This window comes from Podarcis liolepis (genome assembly GCF_965112155.1).
Source record: "Podarcis liolepis genome assembly, chromosome: 1".
Classification (NCBI taxonomy): Eukaryota; Metazoa; Chordata; class Lepidosauria; order Squamata; family Lacertidae; genus Podarcis; species Podarcis liolepis.
Genome location: NC_139554.1, coordinates 126,171,658 through 126,181,920, shown reverse-complemented (window position 1 = coordinate 126,181,920; position 10,263 = coordinate 126,171,658). Strand labels below are relative to the sequence as shown.

The following is a 10,263-nucleotide window of genomic DNA, read 5'->3' as shown; positions in this document are numbered from 1 at the left end:
ATATGCAGCAGAAACAATTCCTAAGCTAAAAAACGAGAACACAGAAAAAGGGAAGCAGTGACCAAAGCCTACAGCAAGGAGAGGGAAGGAAAGAAAGGTAAAGGAAAGAAGAATAAATGAATGTGGCTGGTATATGTGCAATGTATTAAAAATAGATGAAGGCGATTGTTGGCATCTGAAATAAAAGTTGGAGAAAAAACTGCATTTCTTGGTGCAGAAAGTATTGATCTGATGTGTAGAGATCTTTCCTATTCTACTTAATTCAAGAGGGTTCTGGAAGCTTGTCTGCGTGAAAGAAACAAGCAGAAGGTTCATGATGTTTGGGTTATTCCTTCAGAGAAGCCGAGTACAGTTGGCTTAAACTGGTTCTCTTATCTCTTCTGCCAAGGTCATGCTGACTCTAGAAATAGGCCAGAAGGAGCCTAGGTTTCACTCTTTTCTATCTCTCTTTCCTTCTGGTGTGGTGTTATGTATATAGTGTTAAGGTTTAGTCTTGTTATAAGTTACTGTAAGTTTAAATTAAGTCTGCAGCAAATGGACTTCTTATGGACAGTGCCAATCCTGAATGTATTGGATTTGTGACCATTTGCCTTCAGTAGCAGTAAAGCTCTGCTGAATGAAATATAATTGCCTCTGGTCTATTTTTTGGGAATCCTGCAACATGTTTAAGTTTTACTCTGCTAACTATACATTGGAATCCACTCTGGATCAATATTGAGTAGAATTTCAATGACATGGAGGTCTTCAGGTTCCGCTCCCCTTGCACAAACCAATTCTAATTATCCTCTTTAGCATTAACCAGCAAGATTAATTGATGAATCTACCGTAATGGGGCTGCCGCTACCAGAGTAGCATGCTTCTCATAGGAAGAATTGCATAGGAAGAGGAAGGCCAATATCCACAGTACCACAGTTGAGGGAAGGAAAAGTGTGAGATCCTGATTTATACACTGGAATCTGCTCTGGATCAATACTGAGTGGAATTCCATGACAGGTTATGGCCCAGAATGTTTTCTTTGCTGCTACCATTGCAGAGTGACAGGCGAAGATGACAGACTATGTGGAATTAGCCAAATTGACAGGAAGGATCCAGGACCAGTATACAGTGGTACCTCGGGTTAAGTACTTAATTCGTTCCTGAGGTCTGTTCTTAACCTGAAACTGTTCTTAACCTGATGCACCACTTTAGCTAACGGGGCGTCCCGCTGCCGCCACGGCACGATTTCTGTTCTCATCCTGAAGCAAGGTTCTTAACCTGAGGTACTATTTCTGAGTTAGCAGAGTCTGTAACCTGAAGCGTATGTAACCTGAAGCGTATGTAACCTGAAGCGTATGTAACCTGAGGTACCACTGTATATTCTGATGGATGGATGTTGTTGAAAAAAGATTATGTAAAGAAAACAATAAAAATTTATATGCAAAAGAAGAAGGTTTTCTTTGCTGTGCTGATGGGTTCCTGAGGCTGAGCAGAGTGCTGAGGAGGTCCGGCTGCGCAGTGCCAGAGTGTTTGCTGTGCAATGCAGGAATATGCAGCTGTTCCCAACGGGGATCAAACCAGCAACCTTGGTGTTGCCATCGCCCTGCTCTAACCAGCTTGTTTCTTCTTCCCTGCACCCACCCACGTGGACTTTGTTGTTTGTTGTTGTTTAGTCGTGTCTGAGTCTTCGTGACTCCATGGACCAGAGCACGCCAGGCACTCCTGTCTTCCACTGCCTCCTGCAGTTTAGTCAAACTCTTGCTGGTGCTTTGAGAACACTGTCCAACCATCTCGTCCTCTGCCATCCCCTTCTCCTTGTGCCCTCCATCTTTCCCAACATCAGGGTCTTTTCCAGGGAGTCTTCTCTTCTCATGAGGTGGCCAAAGTATTGGAGTCTCAGCTTCAGGATCTGTCCCTCCAGTGAGCACTCAGGGCTGATTTCCTTAAGAGTGGATAGGTTTGATCTTCTTGCAGTCCATGGGACTCTCAAGAGTCTCCTCCAGCACCATAATTCAAAAGCATCAATTCTTCGGCGATCAGCCTTCTTTATGGTCCAGCTCTCACTTCCATACATCACTACTGGGAAAACCATAGCTTTAACTATACGGACCTTTGTTGGCAAGGTGATGTCTCTGCTTTTTAAGATGCTGTCTAGGTTTGTCATTGCTTTTCTCCCAAGAAGCAGGCGTCTTTTAATTCCGTGACTGCTGTCACCATCTGCAGTGATCAAGGAGCCCAAGAAAGTAAAATCTCTTACTGCCTCCATTTCTTCCCCTTCTATTTGCCAGGAGGTGATGGGACCAGTGGACTACAGCAGGTCAGTCTCCACCGGATTCACAGCTACAGCCGCGAGGAGAAACCTACCAGTCGCTTCCACAACTGCCTGCCATGCACTCTCCAAAAAGCGCGCATGGCGCTTCCCGTTGCGCCTCCCTTTCCTTTGCGCGCAGCAGCAGCTGCAAATCGGTTGGCGGAGGGATGAGCCTGGGCTGGGCTAGGCGGGAGAGCGGCTCCATTGGCTGGGCCTTAGCCAAAGCGGGATTGTTGTTAGCAGAGGAAATGGACGGGTGGAGGCAGAAAGCTGCTGTCTCCGGGATGGAGAGGGTTCCTCTCCACGCTACTCGAGGCTAAGCGCCTGTTCTTGCAGCCGACTGGGAAGGAATCGCATTGCAAAAGGGCTTCTGATCTCTCCTGCCGGATTAAGATGTAAGGGAGTGGGGGGGGGGTCCTAAAAGTGGGGAGCGTAGAGGCTCCGTGGGTAGGGGTGGGGGACAGCGAACGAAAGGGGCTTTGCAGAAACACCAACCGATTCCGAGGATTTGGCACGGGTTGCAAACGGGCAGCTGCAGAATGGGTTCGTAATGTTTGCATGCATGCGCGTAACCTGGTATAGAGGCCTGATAACTTTTGCCTCGTGGCATCATCATCCCCTGAGTGTGGAAAGGTGACTGTCGCCTAGGTGCTTACAAAGAGATGTGTTTGGATCCCCAATTTGTAAGATCACTTGGTTTCTGTGCTTGCCTTCCTTCGTGGCCAGGACGGATATCAAGCGCGCTGGTAGAGTGGGGTGATTTCTAGATATATATTTTTATATTTCAAGGCTTTGGAGAGAAAAAGGCACCATTCTCTCTCTTTTTCCCCGTCCGGATTGTTTCCATAGTGCCATGAAAAGGTATCCAAGGGAGAAATTCACTTGGTCAGGGAAATGCCAGGTGCTTATGGGTTATTGTTTTTTTTTAAAAAAAACTATAAGAGGAGCAATACTAGAAAAGACTGCCTCTAAGCTACTACTACAAACCTGGCCAGAGCTCGAGTTCTTCAGGTAAAAGCAATTGTCACTGAACACAGCAGTCAACCTCTTTCTTTTTTTGTAACAGCAACGCTTCAGGGGATCCTGAGGTTTGGAAAAGTTTTTTTTTAGCTAATTAAAAGCAAAAAAAATGTCATTAAAGTCTACATGGTTTGTAGACTGGCAGCCATAAAAGAAAAACAGTCTGGTGCAGGTCAGGAGGAGTGGAACCGCTGGCAGGGAGGGAATCATTGCTTGAAATTTTCCTACCTCTGGTAGGGAGGTTCCACTGCAACATTTTGTTGCAGGTCCCATTTAATCATATTTGTACTTATTTATGTATCTTGTGAAGCATCACCACGAATTCACATTGGGAATGAGGCTCTAGATCAGGTATCCCCAAACTTGGCCTCCACAGCTGTTTTGGGACTACAACTCCCATCATCCCTAGCTAACAGGACCAGTGGTCAGGGCTGATGGGAATTGTAGTCCCAAAACAGCTGGAGGGCTGAGTTTGGGGATGCCTGCTCTAGATTCTTCTTTCTGTTTGTGCAGTAGGTCTCTACATGAATAATGCTATACCTTGTTTCGTTTCTAAAACTGTAGCATCAACTGCTAGTTGCTCCATTCATAGCAGGTTAATGCTATGAATCTCACTCTTTTACTTCAGGGAAAGGCTTGTGGCTCTATGATATAACATCTAGCTTAGATGCAGAGGGTCTCTGGTTCAATCTCTGGCTTACAGGAGCCAAACACCTAGGGGCTGAGGTCTCGTCACCCCCCATAAAATAATCGAGGGGGCCAGGCCCCCCAAGCTGATAAGCATTGCCATTCAAATGGGGGTGCTGTGTCGTGATCAGTTATGTGGGATGGGGCTTACCTGCCCCCCTTCCCCAATATTTCATTCAAGTTGGCACCCCTGCTCTGGCTGCATGTTTTTGTCGGAAGTCATTTATATTCCCCTTATATGGAGGAATAAGACCAATGATTTGACGAAGGCCATTTGGTGGTCCATGGCTAAGTGGGATTTGAATACTCTTCAGGTCTCGCCCAGCTGCCTGCTGCTAGAACAAAGTTTGATCAGCTCGTTTGCAGCAACACATTGTTTCCTTCCTATGTTTAATTGATGGTGATTAGCTTTCACGAACTTTGCAGTTGAGATACTACATGGATAAATATTGTTACAGATTTGTGGGGGGGGAGAGGAAGACCCCCCTAAACCCAATAAATTAATGAATGTCAGGATCTAGTTAATATCTGGAGATTATTGAAGGGAAGAATTCAGACCAGTGGGAGAATACAGGCTAAACTTCCTTTCCAAGCCAGGGCCTCACCTGGGATAGAGGCACATGACCAAAGGTGTTGATGGCCCATCTAAGAGGAATCTTGGGCCTGAGCAGACAGAGGTTGCCAAGGTGATGGGGTGGTGAGAGAGGTGACAGGAAAAGAGTGTTTTAGCAAGGTGTGCTGGGAAGGAGAAGTGGGGGAGACTGAGCTCCATCTTGGGCAGGCTGGCTGAAGGCTGGCTGGGAATCCAGTGCTGCACTGCTGTGGGCAACAAGTCCTGCTGGAGATGACCGTACTGTAAGATCTAGACTCCATCCAAATTCAGGTGTAAATATGTGCCTAAATCATATTTCTTAAAGCTACAACTGTCTCCACCTCATCTTCAATTCTCCAACTGAGCACAGACCCTGGGTTAGCGCCTGGAATACCCCTGGGATCTTGGTACCACTTGGCAGAGAGTGGGGATGGCACCTAATAATAATAATAATAATAATAATAATAATAATAATAATAATAATAATAATTTATTTATACCTCCACCCATCTGGCTGAGTTTCCCCAGCCACTCTGGGCAGCTTCCAACAAAACATTAAAATACAATAACCTATTAAACATTAAAAGCTTCCCTAAACAGGGCTGCCTTCAGATGTATTCTAAAAGTTTGATAGTTATTTTTCTCTTTGACATCTGGTGGGGGGGGCGTTCCACAGGGTGGGTGCCACTACCGAGAAGGCCCTCTGCCTGGTTCCCTGTAACTTTGGCTTCTTGCAGCGAGGGAACCGCCAGAAGGCCCTCGGCGCTGGACCTCAGTGTCCGGGCAGAACGATGGAGGTGGAGATGCTCCTTCAGAAATCAGAACTTGGCAGTCATTACTTGACTGCTTTAGGAGAACAAATCTACCGCCTTTGTTAGTGGGAATGTTATAGCATAAGCCAATCTTTACTGTGTGGTGTGTTTTTTTCACAAGGGCATTTTTTAAAAAAATAAACTTGCTTTAAAACTTCATTTAAAAAAATGTTTTCTGGTTTGTTTTCAGAGAGAAAACAGTGCTTTGTTTTCAAAGAGTGCTGGTGAGCACGTTACCGTGATGTCTCGCAAGCAGGTTGGAAAGTGGGAAAAGTACGGTAAAAGGTATTGCAGAGACTGGGAAAGAGAAGCTGGATTAAAAGACTGGGTTCGGAGGGTACCAGGAGATGAGTCAAAAGCAGCGTGCAGATACTGCATGTGTGAAATCAGAGCTCACCACAGCGATCTTGTGTCGCACAGTAAAACTAAGAAGCATAAGAAGCACGTTGCGTTGCTCTCACAGGCTTCAATGAATATGGATAAACACTCCTATGAATTTGAGAAGCGGCATTCATTACAACTTGAAAAAGAAATGTCATTTGGAGCCAAACCAGACACATTCGATGAATTCAAGCATCTGGAAGTGAATGATTCCATAAATGTGTGTGCTCTGAAATTAGCCACACACATAGCTTGCCATATGAGCATTTTTACTGTTGATCACCTGGGATGTATTATTGGTGGAATGGCCGAGAAAGACATAAGCCTTCATAGGACAAAGTGCTCTACAATTATAAGAGATATCATAGGTCCTACAGTCCACAGAGAGCTGCTTCGGGATATCGGCAACGGACACTACTCCTTGATCATTGACGAAAGTTCTGACGCGTCTTCGCAGAAGCAACTTTGCTTGATGGTGCGATACTTCAGCAACAAGCTGAAATGCATTGTATCTTCCTTTGTAGGGTTAATTACTTTCAATGACACAGATCTAATCACAGAGGCTCTCTTATCATTCCTAAACGAAAATAAGCTCAACATAAAGAAGTGTGTTGGAATCGGTGCCGATGGGCTCAGCGCAAGTATATGTGGTCACAAAAATTCGCTGCTCAAAAAGTTTTGTGAACTCAATCCTTGCGGTGTTTTTATTAAGTGCACATGCCACTCCATTTATCTGTGCTTATCGAGAGCGATCGATGTGCTTCCCCTGAACCTGGAATATATGGTTGCGCAGACCTACTTGTGGTTTTCTCAAAACACGTTTCACCAGAAACGGTACGCTGAACTGTACGCTGCAATCAACGTTGGAGAGGTTGCCCTGAAGGTGCTGCAAGTTACCGACACGCGATGGCTGTCTATTAGCCCTTGCATTAATAGAATACTTAGCCTGTATGATACTCTGAAGTTGCATTTTCAGTCTGTAAAAGACACTGAAAAGGACTACAGTGCTGAGCTGCTCTATCAAATGTACTCTGAGCCTCTTAACAGACTTTACCTGGTTTTTCTGCAGCCTCTTGTCCAGGAAGCAAACAGGCTCAGTAAGTTATTTCTTTTGGAAACTGCTAATCCAGTTAAACTGATTACCGAGTTAGTGATGTTCTACAAGACTCTGTTACAGAGAGTCGTGAAGCCTTCTGCCTTTCCAACATGGTCATCCATAATGAACTATGACATTAGAAGCAAGCAAAACTACCTGGCCCTCTCCGAAGTTAATCTTGGGCAAGTGTTCCTCTCGGAATTATCAGAAGCCAAAATCTCTTGCCAAATGAGAGGTGCCATTCAAACGACGTGTCGGGATTGTGTTTTTGAGCTTGCAAACCAAATAAAGCTTCGCCTGCCCCCAAATGTGGATCATCTTGAATCGCTCACCGCTCTAAACCCTTCAGTTGTTCTGAGTCCCCTAAGACCTTCATTTTCAGCTTTGTCGTTTTTGTCATTATACAGAGGGGATCGCTTGCAATTGGAGCAACAGTGGAGGAATCTGGATACAGTTTCTTGGACAAACACAGAAGATAGCCAGATAGAACAATTCTGGGTAGAGGTTGTAAAACATACAGATGAGGTGGGAGATAAAGATTTTGTCGAGCTAGGATTATTTGCCCTTGCACTTCTCACCCTGCCCTTCAGCAGTGCAGCCGTGGAGTGTACAGTTTCACAAATGAATCTGATAAAGCACAAGCTGAAGAACAGGCCGCAGGACAGCCTGCTAGAAAATATTCTAAGGATCAGAGCTTACATGCACAGAAATAAGATTTGCTGCAACCAGTTTCAGCCATCCAAAGAGATGGTTTCTTTGTTCAGTAGTGAATTTTATGCTGTTGCTAATAGCAAGGATGCTATAGAAGGCTACGATGATATTTTTTGAAGAAGAAAAAGCCAAGATTTTTAAAATTGCATTCTTAGAAGAGCATTGAGTGACTATTTGCCTTTCTGACATTCTCTTACTAGTGAATTCACTGTTTTTAGTGTCATTTCCACTGGTTTTTAAATTCTGTGTTTTATCTGAACATGCTGCCTTTTACTGCAGAAGTAAAATACTATTGATTAAATATGTAGTTTTGAATATGCCTTGTATTTTGCTTCTGCTGCAGGCGTTCAGGTGCTCGCAGCTAGTGTGACTGCGAGAGATCTCAAGTTCTTAAAATCTGTTATTTCATGTTACTCTCTTCTGTCATTTAAAAATGGTTCTGCATTCTTAAAAATAGCTTAAAATCAGACTATACTACCTGGCGACAATATTTTTTGTGCAGTCTTGCATGTAAAAATGCTGAAGCAGGGACTGGAATTTATAGAGCTGTGGAGATTCATGTAGAAGGCTTGAGTCAGCTCAGTGAAATCTACTCTTCCTTTCCCTTTAATCAGCTGACTGTCACACTATATCACATACACCGCTTTTGAAACACCTTTCAGTTTCAAAAGCAGTTTGGTTTTGTTGGGTGTCTGAGAACACAGAACTAGGTTTACATTTCTTTACATCCTAGCCAACATGTTTGCATCATCTACTGTTGAGAACTAAAATAGGAAAACCAATTCACTGATGAGAAACAAACCCTTAAATTAGTATATTAAACTTAGTTTGCTTAAGTTTGCTTAATTTACTCCTCTGAAGTCAGTAGGATATTTTAATAAAAATATTGATAAGTGACTCCAAAATGGTATTGAGCAAGGATTTAATAGTAGCTCAGTGTGAGTTTAGTAGAGTTTTAAATTTGCTTTCGGAATAATACTGTTCTTTCAGAATACAGTAACCTACAGTAAATATTGGGAATGAGCAGGAATGGAAGCGGGCATCAACTTCAGTTTAGTGCAAACATCAAATCTTCAGGTGTCTATTTCTAGACAACAGTATCTTCTGGTAACACACAAATTAAAACCCATACCAAAATGAGCTGGCTATTGCATGAATATTTGACAAATGGCAGGAACTGAGCAGTGAATGCATACATGATTAGAGGGCTAGAGAAGAAAATGGAGTCAACTTGTAGCTTGACTGTTTTAAAAATACGTAAACATACTGATTACAAGCTTCTTATGTTGAACATAATTGTTAGACTGCTAGCTTTAAATGCAAACTAAAGCTTACTTACCGAGAGCTAAGTTTTCTGGAGAGCTTTTGAATGAACTTTTCTAAAATCTGGATATAAATGGCAAAACAAAATGTATCTGTATGACAAGATAAATTATTAGGTTTAGAATTCAAATTTGCAAGAGGCTTTTGAAAAAGATATATAGCTTTTGGTTACATTTGCATTATTATTAGCATGTATTTCATTCTTTGGGAGTGTGGTGTATTAAGACAGACGATAACAGATATAAACCTTCTTTGCTGACATTTTTTAAAAAATTCCTCATGAAAACTGCAGCTCTACTTTACACTAAAAGGATAATGATTAATACATAGAGTGGGAAAAGACATCTGTGTCCATTAACATTACAGTTTTAGGAACTGAAATTTTTAATTGACTCATCTAAGAATATATATATATATAGCAATATACAGTTGTGAAAGCAGTCTAAAAATAAAAAGCGACATTCAATGCTTTTAAAATTCAGAGCAGGCCCATTTAAATCAATAAGACTTTATTTCAGTAGGTACATTATGCGTATGAGTTAGTTGACTTACCACCCAAAAGGATCTTCACTGTATTCTAGATATTTGAACAAATGTTTGTTGTTTATATAAATAATTATTTTTATAATAAACGTTTACATTGTTTTGAATGTAGTCTCTTCAGATGTTTGCCAGGGAAGGGGGGACAGCTAAATAAACTAATTCCAGAAATTTGCAGAATTTGGTTCTAATGCCTGTTCATGATAATATATTCCCCAAGGGGGGGGGGGGAATCATACAGGACAGCATCCCACACTTTCATAAGTGCTCCAGCTTGTGAAATAAGAATCTAATTAATGCAGTGCCTAAATTAGCCACTCTCATTTCTAAACATAGAACAGATATCTGGAAGATTAGCCTCTGCCTGGCGGAAACTTTTTGAAACGGACGTTGCAGAACTCTTCCTTTAAAAATGGTAAATGCTCTTTCCTTTGCTTAGGGTGGGAGATTTGCCAGTCCTGAATTACCTGAAGGTCATCTGGAGTCAGGATTTCTCCTTGAAACTTAGAAAAGCAGATACAGCAGGCTGAAGTTTTCACCATAATGGCTTAATTCTGCCTAAGGCTATTGAAACAGACTTTTAAGTTGGCTTACACCCATCTGAGTGAGTTTCATTATTTACAGTGTGCTGTTAATTATTCTATTCTATAGTATAGCCCCATCCTGATTTTGTTTCCCTTCAGCAAAGTATGTTGAGGCAAGAAATGTGACTGAATCAGACTTTGCTTGGGGGATGAAGAGTGTGATCTTATAGCAGATAATTCATTTAGAATCCTCTGCGCATGAAACAGGCAGGGTTTTGTAATTATTCCTA

The 10,263-nt window shown here is 42.5% G+C and overlaps 1 protein-coding gene across 3 annotated transcripts; it reads left to right on the top strand.

The window, feature by feature from the left end:
- The first annotated feature begins 2,472 nt into the window (after positions 1-2,472).
- Positions 2,473-9,563, top strand: LOC310689944 (uncharacterized protein). Of its 3 annotated transcripts, none has more exons than XM_083468546.1 (2): positions 2,473-2,682; positions 5,593-9,563. In XM_083468546.1, exon 2 carries the CDS (start codon positions 5,640-5,642, stop codon positions 7,701-7,703), a length of 2,064 nt encoding a protein of 687 aa, XP_083324672.1. In that variant the 5' UTR covers positions 2,473-2,682; positions 5,593-5,639; the 3' UTR covers positions 7,704-9,563. The 3 variants fall into 3 exon arrangements, with proteins under 3 accessions (XP_083324672.1, XP_083324671.1, XP_083324673.1); XM_083468545.1 differs by having other exon boundaries at positions 5,589-9,563; XM_083468547.1 differs by lacking the exon at positions 2,473-2,682 and adding an exon at positions 3,238-3,298 and having other exon boundaries at positions 5,589-9,563.
- Positions 9,564-10,263: the final 700 nt, after the last annotated feature.

Excerpts from the sequence above, each read along its gene's own strand:
- LOC310689944 (XM_083468546.1), top strand. The coding sequence starts at position 5,640 with ATGTCTCGCAAGCAGGTTGGAAAGTGGGAAAAGTACGGTAAAAGGTAT.